This window comes from Bombus huntii, chromosome 16 (assembly GCF_024542735.1).
Source record: "Bombus huntii isolate Logan2020A chromosome 16, iyBomHunt1.1, whole genome shotgun sequence".
In the NCBI taxonomy this organism is placed as follows: domain Eukaryota; kingdom Metazoa; phylum Arthropoda; class Insecta; order Hymenoptera; family Apidae; genus Bombus; species Bombus huntii.
This window is the reverse complement of record NC_066253.1, coordinates 7,450,473-7,471,917: the sequence shown is the minus strand read 5'-3', so window position 1 is coordinate 7,471,917 and position 21,445 is coordinate 7,450,473. Positions and strand designations below refer to the sequence as shown.

At 39.8% G+C, this 21,445-nt stretch overlaps 2 protein-coding genes and 1 pseudogene across 2 annotated transcripts; 1 reads left to right on the top strand and 2 right to left on the bottom strand.

Annotated features, from left to right (window-relative positions):
- Positions 1 to 437: 437 nt before the first annotated feature.
- On the top strand, positions 438 to 4,114 carry LOC126874474 (60S ribosomal protein L23a-like; annotated as a pseudogene).
- Positions 4,115 to 5,085: 971 nt separating this feature from the next.
- LOC126874742 (uncharacterized) lies at positions 5,086 to 7,338 on the bottom strand. The gene is made up of 2 exons (XM_050637098.1): positions 6,187 to 7,338; positions 5,086 to 5,964 (listed from the first exon to the last, which is right to left on the bottom strand). The coding sequence occupies exons 1-2, from the start codon at positions 7,336 to 7,338 to the stop codon at positions 5,086 to 5,088; spliced, it is 2,031 nt and encodes a 676-aa protein (XP_050493055.1).
- Positions 7,339 to 14,175: 6,837 nt separating this feature from the next.
- LOC126874473 (sodium/hydrogen exchanger 9B1-like) lies at positions 14,176 to 21,210 on the bottom strand. The gene is made up of 7 exons (XM_050636584.1): positions 19,134 to 21,210; positions 18,336 to 18,511; positions 17,960 to 18,081; positions 17,731 to 17,892; positions 15,893 to 16,039; positions 15,337 to 15,438; positions 14,176 to 14,782 (listed from the first exon to the last, which is right to left on the bottom strand). Exons 1-7 carry the CDS (start codon positions 19,727 to 19,729, stop codon positions 14,519 to 14,521), a joined length of 1,569 nt encoding a protein of 522 aa, XP_050492541.1. The 5' UTR covers positions 19,730 to 21,210; the 3' UTR covers positions 14,176 to 14,518.
- Positions 21,211 to 21,445: the final 235 nt, after the last annotated feature.

Here is a 21,445-nt window from a genome sequence, read left to right as displayed (position 1 = left end):
TATACTAATATAACATGTGGGTGGCTACCCCCAGCGGGGTACCATCATCGTGTTTGTTAGGTTATGACCTTTGTGAGATCTGTTGGGTGTTTCCTTTTTAATCTTCTTTTTATGCTTGATGTGTTGACCGTTTCCGCTGCCAGCCGGTTTGGGTGCGTTGCTATTCTTTCTCTGTACCTTCTTGCACTAGAGATGTATGTGTACATATTTGATTAACGTATTTTGTAAAGAAATTTCGATCTTTTTACAGTTCCCCCAAACAGGTGTAAAATTACATCTGAATAAATTTAATTCATTGAAAAAGCAAGATTATATTAACGTAACTCTTTAATATCACTAGATATTACCAAATATTACAATGAGTTAACCGCTTGCATAAAGTCACTGATCCTTCACATCGTCTGTTTTGGGTTAAGATTCTCCCTCTATTTAGTATAATGGCTCCTAAACCGAAGCGCACGGACAAGTTAGGTATATTAAAAAATTATTAATAACACGTAAAATTTTAGTTGAAAAATTTGAAAAATGTTTTTCAAACCTGTAAAGCATGACTAATACGAATTTATAAAATTAGTGATGTAAGAAGTTTAATTCAACACACGTTCAGTTTTAACCTTAACCATGTGGTTTGTTGCCCGTTTTATCTCTGTTAAAAAAACTATCGATATGAATATGGTTATATTACTTTCCTACATCTCGAAAGATTACTTAACAAGATCATTTTTGATCAAGGCTTTGTATATGCTTTGTATAAATTAGAAATTATGCATAATTAAGAACTTGGTGTTACAAATATTTTGCTAATGTAAAATGTAGATAGTATGTATAATATTTTGATCATTTATTATGTTTTTTTCAGCCAGTAAACCGGCTGAGAATAAGATAGAAAAGAAAATTGATAATGGGTAGAAGTCAATTAATGCAGCATCTAGATTTAAGTCACAAAGCCAGCTGTGAAAACATCCACCACTGCAAAGAAAGCAGCAGCTGCTAAATCAACAAGTGCTATGAACTTTGCCTGCAGTGAAACCTATACTTGCAAAATCTAAGAAAATGTTCAATCTGTGAAAAGATACAGGAAGGTGGAAAATCAGCTGTGCCACTTCAGAAGGCATTTAAAGTCCAGAAAACGGTCAATATACATAATTTTAACAAAAAAATTTTGGTTCACACATATAATATGATTTATCTGAATCTGCATTTATTTACAGATATTGAAAGGTGTTCATGGATCAAGAGCAAGGAAAGTAAGGGCATCTGTATATTTCTATTGGCCAAAAACATTTAAGCCACCAAGAAACACCAAATATGCGAGAAAATCTGTCCCAAATAGAAACCAGTAAGCATTAAATATTGGTGTTATTTTTATGTATCTACTTATTTATATAAATTTAATTTTTCATATTCTATAATATACATTAATCATATAAAATTAATTGTAGGTAAAAAATATCCAAAATGATTATATTTATTTCAGTTTGGATGCATTTAATATCATAAAATTTCCACTGACCACTGCAGCTGCCATGAAAAAGATTGAAGACAACAACACATAAGTTTTTATTGCACATACTCCTGTGAATAAATATCATATCAAAGCTTCCATTAAGAAACTGTACTACGTTAATGTGGCTGAAGTTAATACTTTAACCTTTTGGCTGCGGAGCGCTCAGAAACGAATTGCACTCTGGGCAGCCAGTGTGACAGTGGGAGATAGGCCACGCTAGTGGCATAATGCGCGAATTGTTCTTAACATGAAGCGCGGAGCCGATTTTGCTGGGCTTTTCCTTGAGGCAAACGATAATATTAATAATAATAATAATTTTAATAATCTTTTTTCGTATGATATAGTTCAAAACAGGGTTCAATGCATAATCCAACGTTACAGTCTTTACATTGGAATCGTGTTTCGGCTCGCATTTTGTGTTTGCTACAAACCACACATTTCCACCGACCGTTCTGCCGCGTTCCTGTTGGATTGGTGTATTTTGATGGAAAGTGTCTTGAAACCAGTCGTAAGAGGTTATCTTTGGATGCAGTTTGGCCTCCAGACTTATTGCTACATATATTTTCATTTGGATATTTTAGTAGAATTTCTTGAATCAGGCATAAATAAAACTTCGCAAATGTTATATTCTTTTTGGACGTAATTTTATAGAGTATGTAAGTATTATAGATCGAAAGGTCAAGCATGTGGAAAAAGAATTTCTTATACCATTTCAGAGTTTTCTCAACGATATTAATGGAATTTAGAATCATATCAGTTTTATCAACTGCTCCCATAATGCGATTATAGTCTACTATGACACTTGGTTTCAGTATTGGTGCTCCCGTTTTAACATCTCTTTTCTTTGTTCCTACATACTCAGCAGAATGACAGCTTGATAATATCAGTACTTCTCTTTTGTCCATCCATTTTAGTGCTAACAGTTTATCCGTAGACTGAAACGCAACTTCGCCTTTACATAATTTATTAGATATATTAGGCATTCCACGTCTGGTTTTCCTTACTGTTCCAAATGCATTTGTCTTATTTTGGTATAGTAGGGAAAATAAAGCTGGGCTTGAGTACCAGCTATCGGTGATCAAAACATGACCTTTATTCAGATACGGTTCCATCAGCGTCGTGACAATATTCCCTGATTTGCCAATTTCTGCTAAATGATTATTGTTAGTTATATTTTTACGTGCTTCACAATAGACAATAAAATCTTCAATATATCCGGTATGACAGTCATAAACAACAAACGACTTAATCTCAAATTTTCTTCGTTTTAAAGGAATAAAATGCTTGGAAAAACATCGCCCTTTGAAAAGCAGCAAACTTTCGTCGATGCATAAATGTTGATATGGGTAAAATGATCGTGAAAAGGAATTTCGCAGTCTATCAATGATGCTCCGTATCTTTATTAGCGCATCTTGATTTGTTGTCTCACTGTTATCGTGAAAGTACAGCATTTGTAAGAGAGATATATATCTTTCTTTTTTCATGATTCTTGGAAAATGTTCTGTTCGTAGCAATTCGTCTGTTGACCAATATTCATCTATTGATAATTTCCTTACTCTTGAGATTAACATCGACAGAGCAAAAAATCGATACTGTTGTATTTTTCCATGCAATCAATCGTGAGCACTTACTGTGTGAAGTTTTCGTGGTATAATAATTGTTAGTTTTTTCCACAATATGTTTAAGCATATTTTCGGAAAAGAAAAGTTGAAAGATTTATAATATTGACGATTTATCATCAATATTTGCTTTAATTCCGGGTAGATTTTCATCAAAATTAAAAACTTTTGGAATCAAATTTTGTGCATTCCAAAGAAATTGACGTGGATTAATTTCGGAATTAGATTCCGAGCTACTTGACAGTAGGCGTCTTTTGTGATATGTATTTTTATTTTTACCTGTGTATCCAATTTCTCCAAAAATTTCAGAATTGTCAGAATCTGATGACAGTTCCATATCATCGCAGGCCATATTCATCAATTTGTCTATGATGGAGGCACAATTTATGGATATTATATTTGTTTTTTGTGAAAAAAACTCTGAATAAGATACGTATGCTGCCAGTGTGTCGGAAGAAAACGATTGAATGTGCATTATTGGGAAGTTGTTGATAATAAATGAACGCAGCGCCTTTAGGCGCTGTTCGCTCGGAGAAGACGTCTCTGGCTAAGCACCTATAGGCGCTGTTCGCTCACAGGCAGCGACTATGGCTAAACGTCTATAGGCGCTATTCACTCAGAGGCAGTAACTATGGCTAAACGCCTATAAGCGCTCTTCGCAGGCAAAGGGTTAATTAGGCCAGATGGTAAAAAGAAAGCATATATACGCTTAACTCGTGATTATGATGCAGTTAATGTTGCTAATAAGGTTGGAATAATATAAATATATCTATATGTGATTGATATGGAAGGAGAAGTGTATATAGATGTATTTATATGTCGGAGAAGGGTCAAGAATAAGGTTGTGGGCGCTCGATGAATCTTCATTGGAATCGGCAATCGTCGTGTTATAACGAAGGTACGGTCTGTTAATACGAGTATGGATACTACCGACTCGAAAATCAACCGCGGCCGTTGGACACTCGCGATACTAGTGATGTTGGTTGTAAATTCGACCAATTGCGGGGAGACGTAATCGCGAGGAGAGACGTCAACGGGAGTCGTAAATCCCCGTTACGATTATAACAATCGACACCACGAATTGATCGATCCCCTGATTTCCGTTGAGATAATAAGGGGTGATTGAGTTTGTATAACACTGTGATTCACAGAATTATAAATTATATATTTCCAACACTTAGATTACACTGACGTAGAGAAATAAATAGTTAACAACTTGTCGCACGAAGATGCGATAGATATGTACGCTAGAGCAGGGCTCTTATAATGGAAATTAATGTATTAATGGACTTAGCACTATAATATATTTAGGAGAGAAGCTGTATGTTCGACAACATCGAGAACCGACAAAAGATTTGCGTGAAGTATGCGACTCTCGCGCTATGTGTAGACTGCCGCGTTAGGCGTTAGTTTTTAGACTGACTGTCGCTCTTTTTCTAATACGGAAGAAAAGTTCGGTGTGGGTGTGCCCCTGTGCCTAAAGAACGCGGATTCGTTGATCCCACTTTCGTTAGGAAAAGTGAGGGTAACGAACCGCGGTGTCGATTGGTCATGACCTGCACTACTGCTCGAAGGGATGAGTAGGAAGTCTCCTACCATCGTGGTGGATAGATGACTGTGTGCGTGAGGAAAACCTAGCTTGTTTTATTAGAGGGCTTCGGATTTTCCTAATGGGTGCATACCCGCTTTCTCCGTGTTTTAAGTGCGCCTAATAAACCCAAGGACCTCTCTAAAAACCGATTGTGTTTCGAGAATATTTTTAAGCTTTAGAAATTCTTCAAGACAAACGGATTGAAGACACATGGCGAAACAATACAGGGAAGTGAAAGTTATGGTGGGTCCTTAGGTTTATTGAGGGTCGAAGTGACGTTACGCAGGCCGGTTGTTGTCCGGTCGCGCGGGCTGGCGTGCAGATGTTTTAGGCGGCGTAACATCCTCCCCCCGTTGAGAGAGCACCGATCAAATTCTGGCTGTGGAGTCAGGTGCGTCGTTGGTGACTTCCTTCGCTCCGTGTGGACGTTCGGCCTCGTCTGGATCTGGGTGGATGGGTAAGGGGACCAGTCTTTTGACACCGCGGTCCAGGATGCTTGTTGCCGTCTGCACGGTAGCGGTCCGGATGATTCCATCGGCTTCTGGATGGACCTTGATTACGCGGCCCAAAGGCCACTGCATAGAGGGCACGTTATCCTCCCTGAGGATTACTACGGTGCCTTCACGAATGTTATGTTTGCCCTTGTCCCATTTGTTGCGGCGGGTTAGCTCATTTAGGTACTCCCGATACCATCTGCTCCAGAAGTGCTGCTTAATCTGGTGAATGCGCTGCCAACTGGATAGCCGGCCTGATGGAACTGTCCTGAAATCACGCTCCCGTAAACTGGTTAGGGTATCACCGATTAGAAAATGACCGGGAGTGAGGACAGGGGGATCTTTCGGATCGGATGAGATGGGAGTCAGTGGGCGTGAATTGAGAATGGCCTCAATTTCGATCACAAGGGTGTTGAGGTGTTCAAAGGTCAGGAGCTCCGTGCCGACCACGCGGATGAGATGGCGTTTGAACGATTTAACTGCGGCTTCCCATAAGCCGCCAAAATGTGGTGAGTTCGGAGGATTAAAACGCCATTGTATTTGTCGGTCGGCGAGAAAATTCTGTACCCTATCCTGGTGGTCGTCGGACTGCAATAGGGTCCGGAGTTCTTGCAGCTCCCGATTAGCCCCGACGAAATTGGTGCCGTTGTCGGTGAGGATCGTTGCGCAGTATCCTCGCCGCGAGATGAAACGGCGTAGCGCGGCCAAGAAGGCGTCGGTGGTTAGGTCGCTGACTAACTCTATGTGGACCGCCTTTGTCGCCAGACAAACGAATATGGCGGCGTACGTCTTGATTTTACGTCGGTTACGGTCCCTCCTCTACTTGATGTAGAATGGGCCGCAGTAGTCGATTCCGACGTTCGTGAACGGCCGCGATTCGGTAATACGCGCCTCTGGCAAATCACCCATCAAGTATTCCACTGGTGGAGGGTTGGCTCTGCAGCAGCGGACGCACCTTCTGAGAGTGCGCCATACCTGGCTACGGCCGTCGATCGGCCAATAGCGCAGTCTCATCGCGTATAGTGTAGCTTGTGTCCCTGTGTGATGATTGTTCCGGTGCTCTTGCTCTATAATTAGCTCTGTCACCGGGGATTTCGGTAGGATGATCGGGTGTTTTTGGCTGAAGGGTATGGCGGAGTTGGTTAGTCGCCCTCCTATCCGGAGTAGCCCATCTTCGTCGAGGAAGGGGTTTAATGGTTGTAGTTTCCCTCCAACGTCCTCGCTTCGATTTTTTTGGAGGATCCGAATTTCAGGCGCGAAATGATGGGATTGTAATATTTTTATTAGTCTGTTGTGCGCTGCAGTCAGTTCGTCTGTGGTGAGATGGGCAGTTCGGTGTTGCTTATGTCTCCATCGAAGACACCGGGCGACGATTCTTATTAGTCTTGGCCAAGACGAGTAGCGATGGAGGAGTGTGTTGTCGTTAACACTCGTCCTCAGACAGATCGTCTTCTTTTGCTCCGGGAGGTCGACTACCGGTGTCGGGCTCCAGACCGGCCAATAGCTTTCGCTTTGCAGGAGCCACCTTGGCCCGTTTTTCCAAATGGACGGACATAGGAATTCCTTGGGCGTCTGGCCTCGGGAGATGAGATCCGCTGGATTATCGTCGGTAGGCACATGACGCCAGTCGGAGATATTGGTCTTGGTCTGTATCTCAGCGACTCGATTCGCCACAAATGTTTTCAAGGTGTGCGGCGAAGACCTGATCCAATGGAGCACGATGATGGAGTCAGTCCAGTATACTATCCGCGATATCTTGGTCGTCAGGGCCTGTCGTATTGACGAAATCAAGGACGTCAAAATAAGTGCCCCGCTTAATTCGAGACGTGGTATGGAGAGCGATTTGAGCGGCGCTACCTTCGATCGCGCCGTGAGGAGTCGAGTCCAAATATTGTTCTTTCGGTCCGTCGTCCGCACGTAGACGCACGCCCCATATGCCCTTTCGCTAGCGTCACAGAATCCGTGTAGCTCAATTTTCGTTGCGGATTCTATGATGGTCTTCCGAGGGAACCTTACCGCATTTAACAACGGCAATTGGGTGTGGTATTTGATCCATTCTGTGTGTACGTCTGTCGGAAGGGATTCGTCCCAATCTACCTTCAATGTCCAGACTTGTTGCAAAATCATTTTTGCTCGAACGATTACCGGCGCGAGCAATCCTGGATCATAGATTTGTGCGATGACTGAACTGATTGATCGCTTTGTGACTTGGGAAGTGTCACTGATCGTCTTGACCGAATATAGTATGGAATCGTCGGCTGAATCCCAAAAGACGCCGAGTGTTTTTAACGTGGATGACTCACCGAGATGTAGTTTCTGGTTGGTGTCTTCCTCAGGTAGCCCTCGTAGCAGATCCCGATCGTTTGATGCCCATTAGCGGATATTTAGACCGGCTAGCTTAAGTAATTTCGTGAGATCATTCCTGACTGATAAGGCTTCGTCCTTCGTATCGGCTCCGGTCAACGCATCGTCGACATAGAAGTCTCGCCGTAGGATCTGCGCTGCTTTCGGAAATCGAGGTCCCTCGTCTTCTGCCAACTGTTTGAGACATCGGATGGCCAGATACGGGGCTGCGGATAGACCGAACGTGACGGTGTTGAGTCGGTAAGTTTCGATCTCTCCGTTGTCGGCACGCCACAGAATCTTTTGATAAGGACGATCTTCTGGACGTAGGATGAATTGACGGTACATTTTCTCGATGTCGCCGGTAAGGACATATTGAAATGACCGGAATCTCAATAAGATGTTTCTCAGGTCTTCTTGTAATTTCGGGCCTGTATGAAGGGCGTCGTTTAGAGACACTCCCGTGGTACTTGATGCTGAGCCGTCGAACACAACCCGGAGCTTGGTGGTGTCGCTCGATTCCTTGATCACGCCGTGATGTGGTAAATAATATCCGTGGTCGGTGGCGTGATCCGTGTTGATCTTCGTCATGTGACCCAAGTCTAAATATTCTTGGATCACAGCACTATACGCGGTTTCATATTGTTTGTCGCGTTGGAATCGACGATGAAGGGAGGCGAGCCTGCTCATTGCAGCGGCCTTCGATGAGCCTAGTGAGGAAAGCTTTTCGTTGAATGGTAATGCAACGATGTATCTGCCTTCCTTGGTTCGTCGGACATGGTTTCGGAAATGTTCTTCACATAGTCGTTCAGATTCCGAAAGATGAGTAGTGGCCGGTCCCTCGTCGATCTCCCAAAACCGCGCAAGGTCCTCTTGCAGAGCTGTTGTAGTTGCGTGGAACGTATTTATCGCGGTTTGGAACCTTGGACTCCCCCCGATTACCCAACCGAAACGTGTTTTTTGTAGACGCAGTTCAGGTTCGCCTGGTTGCGCCAGATTGACCTGCCCGATGCACAGCGACGCAAATGTTGATCCGGTGCTAAGCAAGACATCGATCGGGGCTGGGCAATGGAATTGTGGATCGGCTAATTGGATATTTCTGGGTAATCCCAAACTCGAGGGGTCGATGGGCTCATTTGGTATGAAGGTCGATATGGCCGGGATAACAAGAAATCTCAATGTTTTCTTATACTTGCCGGTTGGGATTTGGACGAGGAGGTTGGGGCGGTGTTCTTGATCCGTGCTGAGCGTGACTCATACGAGGCATGTTCTTTCGTATCTCTTGGAGCCGAAGATGTATGTTTCCGTGAAGTATCGGATGTACGCCTCGACTTGTGGGACGACCGCGACTTCGATGATCCAGATGGTGATTGTCCGGCGGAGGCTCGCTTGTGTGATGAACGACTGCTCGGCGACCAACCGCTTGCCGACCGACCGCTCGACGATCGGCCGCTCGACGACCGTGAGTCTACCTGGGTTTGTTCGCGGTGTAGATAAGTATGGTGTCGGTGACCGCAGATACGACACGAACCCGATGTACACTGTGTCGGCGAATGTCCTCTGCCTAGGCAATTTATACACAACGATGCCTTCCTCACGATCTGAAAACGTTTTGTCGCTGATTTGGCCTTGAAGATTTTACAGTGCCTGAGCTCGTGAGGTCCGTTGCAGGTCGGACACACCAACGTCCTGCTGGTTGTAGCAAAGGTTCGTCCATGCGGTATGGTTGTTCGCTGATTGTGGTGTTTGTGGGTTGACCCTTTTGATTCCTTCGCTTTAGAGAGGAGTTGAGTCCCGTTCGCCCGTGTTTTGAGAAAGTCTATCAGATGCTGATAGGATGGCACCTGTTGGCGGGGCAGTGTGCGTTGCCATTTACGCAGGCTGGACGAGGGCAATTTCGACGCGAGCAATTCGATAATCGCTATATTTGATGTGACGGGCTGTTTTAGGTTTTCGAGCGCCTTTAGATTTACGCTGATGGTTTTCAACAAATCCTCTAGGGCTTTTGGAGTTTCCTTTTTGATTTCCGGATAGTTGCGCATCAAATTCCAATGGTGCATGCAGATTTGGAGGGGGCAATTGAACTTGTCCTTCAGTGTGTCAAGCGCGATGGGATAGTTGGCCTCTGTGAGTTCTAATGACTGGATACTCTGTGCGGCCCGTCCAGTTATAGATGAGCGTAGATGCTGGAACTTTTGGACATTCGTCAAACTTTCGTTACGGTCCACTATGGATGAGAACGTGTCGTAGAAATAGGTCCAGTTCTCGAGGGCACCGTCGAATTGGGGCACGCGGACCTCTGGAACGGTGGTCAGCTCTGGTCTCCGGCATGTCTCGCCTGTTTTTGTAGTCGACGGGGTTGTTGCTGATATTTGTTCAAAGAGACCTAGGAACCGCATGTCAAGCTCCCGATGCTCTTGCGATAACGAATCTACACGCGCATCTTCCCCTTCATCTAACCCATCTAACTCTTCTTCAACCGCGAGTATCCTCCTCCAAATTTCATCGAACGAGCTGCGGCAAGATGTTAGGAAGATTCTGTTTGCCTTCCCAGACGCTTCGTATTCATCGAGTTCGCGCCTTATGGTTGCAAGTCGACGGGCTAGGACGCCTCGTCTCCGCCGTAACGTGCTGATTGATTCAGCTTGGGCCATATTTGATTTTGATAATATGAACGATCTTACCTTGATCAAATGGACGTTGATCTGGGATTCGGTTGATAATCGTTACGATGCGGCGTGGGCTCGTGTAGATGCTGAGCGACGGAGGTGCTCCTCTCCGATGGCGGTTCCCTTGATCAGTTGACTAAGTGGTTGGAACTTGGATCTCACGCGACACTGTATAGTCACTGGTCAGTGCAATTTTTGGTGGCACGAGATCCGGCTCGAAGGACCATGTAAATTCGGCCAATCGCGGGGAGACGTAGTCGCTAGGAGAAACGTCAACGGGGGTCGTAAATCCCCGTTACGATTATAACAATCGACACCACGAATTGATCGATCCCCTGATTTCCGTTGAGATAATAAGGGGTGATTGAGTTGGTATAACACTGGGATTCACAGTATTATAAAGTATATATTTCCAAACACTTAGTTACAAAAAGATTTGCGTGAAGTATGCGACTCTCGCGCTATGTGTAGACTGCTGCGTTAGGCGTTAGTTGATCGACTGTTTGTCGCTCTTTTTTTAATACGGAAGAAAAGTTCGGTGTGGGTGTGCCCCTGTGCCTAAAGAACGCGGATTCGTTGGTCCCACTTTCGTTAGGAAAAGTGAGGGTAACGAACCGCGGTGTCGATTGGTCATGCTGCACTACTGCTCGAAGGGATGAGTAGGGAGTCTTCTACCATCGTGGTGCGTAAATGACTGTGTGTGTGAGAAAAACCTAGCCTGTTTTATTACAGGGCTATTCGGGTTTTTCTAATGGGTGCATACCCGCTTTCTCCGTGTTTTAAGTGCGCCTAATAAACCCAAGGACCTCTCTAAAAACCGATTGTGTTTCGAGAATATTTTTAAGCTTTAGAAATTCTTCAAGACAAATGGATTGAAGACACATGGCGAAACAATACAGGGAAGTGAAAGTTATGGTGGGTCCTTAGGTTTATTGAGGGTCGAAGTGACATTACGCAGGCCGGTTGTTGTCCGGTCGCGCGGGCTGGCGTGCAGATGTTTTAGGCGGCGTAACATTGGTCTTAGGTTCAATAACGAATCCGCGGTTAACGGAATGATAGATGTACGTGCTCACAAAAATCTAAATCGGACTCTTTGCGAAAACGTGGAATATCCATCGAGCGTACAGACACAAAGTAACTCGTTAATACGACCTCACGAGAGAATGATTCTCCGTCGCGATGATGCTGCAGAGGAAAACTATGATGGGGTGTGTCTGAGGACACGAGATCATCGGATTCGTCGAGGATACCCTTCGTTCAGAAGGTGAGGGAATTCAGAGGGCGTTGCTGCTAATTGGTCAATCTCCATATCGGTGGTTAGAAAAAGATGCTAGCCGCCCTCGAGGGAAAGTTGCTAGTGGGAGACGCCGTTCGTTGAAAAATAGGTCTCTCCTATCTTCCCCTAGCTGGGACAAAGACTGTTTGTTTGAAGGACTTTAGTCAACTAAATTCTAAGATTTATGACGGGCCCTCAGGCTAGCTGAACATGTACTCCGGAGACGCATCGACATCTGGCAATCATCTTGCTCGAAGAATAGGGTCTGCGTGTGGCGAGCCACGGGACAGAAACCGTTGGAATGTTTACTGTCGCGTGCCGCCACAAATATTTCTTTTAAGGAGAGCTATAGAATTACTCGATACCTTTGTTAGACAAAGCGTTCATCCCGTGACCGCGGCTACGTTCGGCCACTGGCTGTCGCCTCGAGCCCAAGCTCATTATCACAACTCGCGAACAATTACAATCGGATTGAATAACTACAATTGTTTAATTACAGCTATAGTAGACTCTAGATTACAATGTTGCGGGATTATCCAAAATTCCAAAGGCTCCGGTGTTCTTTCATCTCCGACATATATGTAATTGATATGGACAGAAAAGTGTATCTGTGCAATAAAGCATGTTGATATAAAAAATCTTGTTACTGTATTTCTTTAGAAATTTTATTCAGTAAATTCCTTTTATTGATTAAATGACGAAGGTAAGGCATTTCTGAAATTTCAAACTTTAAGTTCTTTTCAGATAAAATAAATGTTTACAAAATCAAGAAATTAGTATTTTTCATCGACTATATAATACTTAGTTACTACCACTATTTCACCGCTAGATAATTATGTACAATGTTTGTATGCCCATCACAAGCCTACATATATACATATATATGTACATGCATTGTTCATCAATTGACCAGATTTTCAACAGTAAAAAAACACGATTAAGTTCTCTTTTTCTTTCTCTGTCGAAAATACTAAATAAGCATTTAGGAAAGCAGCATACATTTGTGATTAGCTTATGCATTTATGATTTAACTGACTTTATCAGTTAAGGGTACACAAATGTACATAATATGCAAACATGTACAAAATATTGACAGTAAAGTATTCGTGCTATTTTGTGGTTGAAATGAAGAAATTAGTTTCTATTTAAGTTTCATTTATTTAGTTATACTCAAAAAAATGCGCATTTCCATAAACATCAGCGATCAACTTATTGTTTTAACACGAAGAATGAATTGCACATCATAGTTTAGGTTAGGTTTTCTGTGTTGAATAACATCAGAATAGTAACTTCTTGATCTAGAAATCTCTTTATGGGCTGAAATTAAAACGATACTACTTATTTACTATACTTCAACACGAAGAACAAGTCAATATGAAGTTCCGGAATTTTATTATACATATACCTATAATATATGTATACTTAAATTAAATGGTACTTGTAGTAGTCATGTGAGCAAACTATGCGCAGAATTAGGAAAAATCTGTATCGTAAATGAGCGCCAAATGTTTATAAATCATATATCATTTGAGAGCCAGGAATATTAAAAGAATAATTCGTGGCTGAGAAGGGAATCTTAATGGTGCAACGGAAGTGCCAGGCGACCGGAAGATTAGTTTGTTCAGTCTGCCGCGAATCTTCGCTGGTAGTGGATGTATTTTTGATGGCTCTGTGAAAATTAAGGTATTTTCAAATGTATTTTAATTAATGCAGCTTCGTGTACTTAATGTTTTGCAATAAATATTTATTGAAAATGTTTGGTCTCACTAATTATTACTTCTATGTTGTATGTTTTTTATTCGGATAGTTATAAGATAATAAATTTATATCTTAATTACCTATTACTTCTTATTTGAGATCTTTCAGAATATGTATTTGATATTATTTCTACGTACTTTAACATAATAAAATAGTAGTTTTAAATTAATTTTACTAACAATTATACTTTTAATGATTTAAGTATTTAGGTAGTTGTATGATAGTATTGTATGTATTATTAATTAGTTAGCTAAGAATTTGAAATTTGTTAAAGTATTATTGATCATTATTATTACATATTTTATATTATAACATTATAAGATAGTAGTCCAACTATTGTTTAATTTATTAACTAACTAACAATTTACGATTATAGTTGAAGTATTGGATATCATTATTATGTATTTCTATAGTGTTTGAAGGTAATTTTGATTCAATTCTAAATACTAACAATTTATTTTAATTGATTATCGAGTAGCTGTTCCATCGTTGTTATTTAATGATTTGCATTCAATTAAATACAATTATCTGCGATATGTTACTTTTTTAAATCAGAAATTATTTGAAAGTTTAATTAAATACTAAAAATAAATTGATATCTTTGTATTGATTACAGCAGAATACCGTTGCAAATGTAACAACAATCTCTTGACAAACGATTGTATATTATATAATGGAATTATTTATCGTAAATTGTTCCATAAAATATACTCGGAAAAAGCTTAAATAAATCAAACCACAATAGCAGAAATAATTAAGAACACATGAGTCGAGTGATAGAAAAATCGAATAGAAAAATTTCGAAAAAAAGTAAACTCCAATTCCTCAGCGCCTTTCTACTCTTTAGTTTTCTTAAAGAAAGAATTTATAATTATTAAGAATTTATAACCACCAATTTATAACGATACAACCATAAAATTTGATAAAGTAAAATGTTTATTTTACTAAAATCGACTGAATAATAATGAAAAGAATAACAAATTTACAGCAGACCATCCTCCTATACAAGTCCAAAGGAGAAGATGGTAAATTAAAAAGGATAACATCAAATGGAGGTGATGCGTTTGCCTGTGAAAACTGTAGCGCGTGGTAGACTCAATAAACTGGGTAAACTCGTTGTCTGCGGTAAGCGCCGATGATTTCCCACGAAGATGATATCAAGAGCACTCGGTTAGTCGATCGGTTAGTCGTCGAGCTTGAGAACGTCTAAGCGAGAGCGATCGATCGGTTCTAGTATGCAGAAGATGAGGACTTCAGAGCATCAGGGGTTCTGTTGATGGATCTGTTCTGACATGGGTAGAAAGGAGAGGATTCGCAAATAGCTCAACTCGCGATCTCTTTGACGTTGCTCGGCGGTAGTTTGAACAAGGAGAATTGGCCCCGTATAGCTAATCAAACTGGCTCCGATCGGCGATAGAAATAAAATGGTAACCACGGATACTTTCACGATGTCCATAGCCATTTGGAGTTCCTCAGATTCCTCTCCGTTCCGCAAGTGTTCGTACGCCATCGGACCCAAAGCTGCCTTAAAATTCAAGGAATCGATGAATCTCGCTTTCGCGCCTAACCTAAGATTACACACACCTAACCTCGAAGTATAAGCGAAGTCAAGGAGATTCTATATGTATATGTATATATATAATACTTTTTTATTTCGTAAGGCTACCTGTTTGTAACTATTGAATCGTTGTCTCTTATTGTTTGGAAAATCGATCATTGGTTTATTAATTCGATTATTAGTTTAATTCACTGATTATTTGTGAATTCAATGTTATTTGGCTAATCTAAAAAATATCCGATATGTTTAAATGTTTAAAATAGGGACACACCTCATCGATTTCGATGACCTTGAAATATGTTGCCAAAGTCAATTCTAACAATAAGAGAGTAAGTAGCTTTTTCCTACGCTATAATCGCTGCTGCCAATAATAATAATAATATTACGAAATATATAAACTAAATATTATAGACATATAAACAGAAACTGTTTTAACGGCTCTAACTAAAGTTATAACGAAAGAACTAGCATAGCCAGGGCTGCATAATTTTCTCTTACTACATGTATTCTTCATGGCATACCTGTATGGTACCCTTCGGTAGCCAACAAACCACTACGAACAATCGTTCTTTCCACGTCAATGGAGTACGCCAGGTCGCCAAATAGGTGGCGCAACTTCTTCCCTGTGTTCGTCGTGTATAACGAAGGAGACGTATATAACAAAGAAAGAAACGAGTTGAGATTAATTTGCAATTTTTGGTAATACATATACAATGATTCTCGAAAATATTTCAACATTTATCGTAGAAAACTTTCATGTATGTATACAGGATATTTTTCAGTATTGACGATATAACAGAGAAGGGGAGCGATTCTACATGAAAACAACAAATCGAAAATATCAGATAAATTGTTTCCATTAGATGTTTTGTTTTTGAGAAAACCGACTTTGGAAATTCCTTTGGCGTATGTGAATTTGGCTAGCTATCGACTACTAGGTATGAATAAACAATCGACAGGTGATTGATTATTCTATGAACACGCAAAGATGTGTAAAAAAACGTGGAATAAAATTTTTGCATTCAAGGTCTCATTTTCAAGAAAATAAAGTTTTAACATGTTTAATTAAAAATTTACCATCAATCCGATTAGAATACATGATATATAGAGCCCGAATCTGGATACAGACCAATTCACGAATTCAATGTCAGCACCAATGACTCCGACCAAAATCGGTTGAACCAGCTGCCAAAGTGTATGCGTCACTCGTCGAAAGGACGTCGTCTAAATTCATACGAACGTGTTTTCATACGATCAGTCACAAAGTCTACGTCCATATTTACTAATTTTTATTTATAACCAATATGATTAAAAGTTACAGTATAAGAATTAGTAGATTAGTTTAACTGATTTTAATTACGAATAACTGTTATAGATCATCAAAATGTTTTCAGTTATCGATAACCGTTATCGATGAAAAATTTTCCTTTGGTTACCGATAACTCATTATAGATAAGAGAATTGTTTGCCTATAATTATTATGTACGAGAGAAATGTTGTTGTTATCGTCGATAACCATTATTCGTGACAGAATTCTTTTTTGCTTATTGATAAACATTTTTCACGACGGAATTTTTCTTTGTTACTGCTAATTATTACTGATGACAGTACATTTTCTTTTGTTACCAATAACTACTACAGGTTAATACCTTCTTATAGAGAGTGTCGAAATAGATCTATTAATCTATATAAATATATCTAAAAGAAATTTCATCTACCATATAAATAGTACAACTTTCTTGACCTTTAGAGTTTTTCCACACGACTATTAATAAAATATATTTAGATGTTCCGATTTAAATGTCTCTCCCCTTGTATAACAAACGAATAGAGGTGACTTTCGTCTAAGTCTAGATAGTACCGATCATTATTAGAGTAATGTTAAAATCAAAATTAACGATGACTGAAAATAACCAAAGAAAAATTTCATCACCAAGAATGGTTATTGGTAACCAGAAATGTTCGACCGTTTCACGGGGAGCATCTCCGTTCACAGTATAACGCGTTAAAGAGAGTCGTAAATTGTCGTCTTGATGCGATAATCGACGTCACAAATCAGTCGATCCCCTATTTTGGTTAAGATAATAGGGCTGGTTTGAATGATAGTAACACTGAGTTAACAGTTTAAATATAACTTCTATTTCCAACAACTTTTGAAGAATATAAGTGTCTGCGAATGGTGCGTGCGAGAGACGTCGAAGTGTTTTCAGCGATGTGTCTTCTGATCGAAGAGTTAATAGCAAGTGATTTTCTTTGACAGTGATGTCTAGAAGGAAAATTAGTGATGGGTGCTGACCGCCCCCACCAATCGCTCGCGGTAGGAATAGCCTTCGAACATCGTACATGAGAAAACTCGCTTATCCCATGTTTTACCGCAATGAGCAATAGCCCCACGGAACGTTTCGACTTGAAGGACGTATTGTGGCAGTTAACAGTGAAGTCTACAGTGAAGGAAAAAATGCGAAATCGTATGATGGCAATTAACGGTTCCTTGAGATTATTGCGAGTCCGAGCAAGTTTGTTTACACAGCTGCCGATCATCTTGTGCGAAGGATGGACGAGAACATGTAGTTGGATCGCAGGACGTAACAAGAAAAAAGTTCTGTCATCGATGATGGTTATCGGTAACAAAAAACATTTTGATCCTTTATCACGTTTATTTGTAACCAGAATGTTTAAAAATCATCTTTTCTTAATCATTTAGTTTTTTGAAGAGTTTGGTCGAGGATTTAGTGATCACTGTCTTCTGTTTAAATGAAAATTACTTTTTTGTTAATGACATTTCTCACAAAAATTTCAAGAATAACTACAATTTTTGGTTCGTGCATGTTTCATCGAAGAAACTAAATACTTATCTTACTCTACTTATGATCTATGAGGAGACGAGTGTAATGAAAAAAAGACGGAACACTTACGTCAAAGGAAACGGTCAAAATTCTCCAACCAACCATGCTGACGAACGACATGACTAAACTGGCGAGGTATCCTCCACCGGAGATGGTCATTTTAGCAGTTGCTGTTGTGCACATCAAAGAGCCAAGCACCAAGCAGATTATTCGATACCAGTTGGCGTTTTTCTAATTCGTTGAACGCCGATAGAGGAAACTGGGAGAGGGCAAGGAAAGTGGAAGAAAGGATACTCACGTGGCTACGATGAGGGATAAATACGAAGCAGATACCCAGAAAAGTTCCTGCCATAATGCCCAATATCGAATCGCGAATACCGATGGATAATATGTAATACCACCATTTGCTTCTATCCTCGTCTGAAAAACAATTATAATTATCGATCATTTATTGCAGACGAAAATTCGCCTAAATAACAGATGTGAATGTTACCATTAATGAAGATGGTGATCAAAAAACGCGAAAAATGTATGTACGTAAAGAAGAAGAGAATTTCATTGCGTATATCGAGTTAATGATTGTTATTATCATACATAATTGAATATATGGATCCTTTATAGTCTAACGTTTCTTCGAATGTTACAAAGATAATTCTTAAATTATACGATCGTACCGTTGGCGAAGACGAATGAGTAGCAAATCGTGAACAGGGAGATAACATGCACGACGTCGATACAGGCAGCAGTGGAAAGAATCGTAGCGAGTCCATGGTCTTCGCCATAACCATGCTCAGCCAAAGCCAGGATAGAGTTCATGATTAACACTGGCGACATACAGCCGAGTATTGTTCTTTGCACCAATATAAGTTGATAATAAAAACGAAAAATAGTCAGTAATCTAAAAGTAAACGAGCGCGAAGAGGAAAAAAGGGCATATTCCTAGCAGAACCGTATTTGGTAAAATATAACATACTTTGTAATATTGTATTTCAATTAAGGGAGATTTTCTGCAATGAGAATGCAGTTCCACTTTACAGTAATTTGTGTAAACCAATAAAAAAACTAACTCAAAATCATTTTGCATATCCGAGCATGCTATAAATTCATAGTGAACTAATTTAATTTGGGACAAGATTTTGTTTAATTACTCTGTTGTGACATGCATATACAATTCTTACTATGTACACATCACTATACATTGATACTGACATCGATCGTGTTCATCAATATTTGTATGCATTAATAAACTTTTGCGCTTTTGAATATAAACATCAGAAAATTGATGCTATATGTGCGAGTCTTTATTATATACATAATAAAACACACGCCGTTAATTGTTCATTTTCTGTTTAATAGAAATAGGGTATGAAAATTAACGATGTATAAATATATCGTATTTTGTAAAACATGGCTTTGCCAGGTATCTGCCAAAAAAGAAAAAGATATTGTCTTGTTTTAGACTGGTCACTCACCCAGCCATAAAAGACCAGTCCCAGTGATACGACAGAATGTATCTGCAGCATATCGAGAGAACGAGAACTTCGATCGAGGAAGGAACGATGGCCAGCATCATTATGAATATAGTATGTTTTCCCAGACTGGTAGTTGACAGCTGAAGTCCAGCGCGTATCATGATAAAGGTTAGGCAAAATGTTCTGATCTTAGAGGTTGTCACTGCACCGAGTTCCTCGTGAATATTGTACAGTCCAGAATTGCGAACTATTATACCGGCGACTAGCATGCCGAACACCGGTGGAATCCTTAAGTAAGGAATTGATGACAAGCACCAGCCGAGCCAGGCTGAGAATAACGCGAGGATGTATAAACCAAAACCGTCGTTTGTCGGTAACATCGTGTCGCCCAATATAAAATATAAAACCGCCCAACCCATCCACATTATAAACACGATAGTCATTAAATGGAATAATTTTGCCCAGGTGATAAATTTGTATCCGAAACACTGTGAAATAGGCTTCGTTACGATTGCGTTGCGTATCAGAGGAGGAAATATGGTTATTCGATGACAAAACGTGATATCCTCATATTCGTCTTGTAGCTCGTTATCCATTTTTTACAATCTTCGTTTCTATTTTCTTTAAATTTTAGTCCTTTAATTTACTGATATTATCGCAATCTTTCTAGCTTCGATCGATCGAATCTTGATTCAGTCGGTTAATGTAGGAACTGATTATTCTTTCCACGTATAGTAATCGTGACACTGTGACATCGAGGTTAAGCTTTCCTTCGATTGTTTTCTTCCGCTTTGAACGGTACTGATCGATACTTGCTTGCATCGAGTGTCGATAACCATAGTCGATTTGTGCTTTCTAAGTTATTATTAGTATCAATACAGTTTACTTACATTAATATTCGGATACAGCGCTATCTCTGTATTTGTTAGAAAAAAGTGATTTGATTTTGATCGATTGTGTGCTGGTTTTTATTGGTTTACCTAAATTACCGGAAAATTGTCTCTTGTTGTAGAATGATAAAAAATAGTTTAAAACCTTTAATATATTATTTGTAAATTCACTAATATTTGTAGTTAGTAAACTATTGTATAGGAAAACTTTGCCAATCAAAAAGTCGACTCGCAATGAAATTCGATCGGTTTTCACGGAAAATGGTAGTTGCATCAGCGCTTCCTTTTTTCGTCGGTTTAGTTCGACAAGAAGGACGCGTTCTCTTGGCTTTTCTTGCAAAATCTTCCTCGGCTTCTGTTGGTCGGTCCCACTTGGCCTCCCTCCTCTTTCCTTTTGTCCCACTTACCTCGACCTGAGTTCGCGCCTGAGTTGCGACACAAGTTCCATCTTCCTTTTCTTCCTTTTGCCTTCCAAAATATACCGCCAACTGTGCAATCGTCACGTCTGAAATTTTTCCTTAAAAGCTCGTATAGCAGACACATTCAATGATGTACGTAACTGTGTGTCAAATTATTTATTATTTTAACTTATCGCGTGTGGACGCTGAAACTTTCCTCATCACTCACTACGACAAAAGCAAACGCAATATCCATCAAAACTAAACTAACAAACATGCTATAAATTCGTAATAACTATAATTCGTAGTAATAAAATTCCTAGTAATCTTCCAGTAAATACAATTTTTAAATGTTGAAACTACCTCCTTATTGTTGCATTAATAAGAATTAATTTGTAATTGTTTCTGATTACAACGCATATTTTTTAAAGAAGCCGCAAGAAACAGCTTTTCGTTGACATCGCACAGCTCTGAAAGAATAACTTATGTAAGGGTAATTTTATTTATCCAAAAATGTATTCAATTAATTACAGTTGCTCGCGAAAGTATTCATGTAGAACGTTTATAGAAGCCTTCTATAAATATGAAATATATATCTTGCAATTTGTACATACATACATACATTTTTTCACATTGTTTTTTAAATTTTACCAATATAGTCACGTTAGTCGATTCTTATTAAAGCGCCAATGACATTTCAAAACTTTTCATATAACGTACACAATATATTCATAAAAATTCTTTATTAGATGTTCAAATACTTTCATGAGCCACCGTTTATATTTCAACACTCGAAATGTATAAACTTTAGCTCCCCGATGATTTTATGATCTAGCTATACGTATAGTTTCCAGCTATAATACGGTAGAACGAACGGACCGAACCCCCCATTTCCTCGCTTCTACTACTTCCTTTCCCTGTCTTTCGTCCGCAGTTATACGTATCAAAGCGGCTTTAATTATCGTTTGGATAATTTTTAATACGATTTCGGCGAAAAGTCGCGAGTCATTCGAGCATGTATTTT

Bases quoted from the DNA above. Each gene is read 5' to 3' on its own strand.
- LOC126874473 (XM_050636584.1), bottom strand. From the start codon at position 19,729: ATGGATAACGAGCTACAAGACGAATATGAGGATATCACGTTTTGTCAT. The intron at 18,512-19,133 runs GTGAGTGACCAG...ATTGGTGCAAAG, and splicing joins GACTGGTCTTTTATGGCTGG to AACAATACTCGGCTGTATGT. The intron at 15,439-15,892 runs GTAAATTTTTAA...CGACGAACACAG, and splicing joins GTATTCTAATCGGATTGATG to GGAAGAAGTTGCGCCACCTA.
- LOC126874742 (XM_050637098.1), bottom strand. From the start codon at position 7,338: ATGATTTTGCAACAAGTCTGGACATTGAAGGTAGATTGGGACGAATCC. The intron at 5,965-6,186 runs GTATGGCGCACT...CTGGCGACAAAG, and splicing joins CGATCGACGGCCGTAGCCAG to GCGGTCCACATAGAGTTAGT.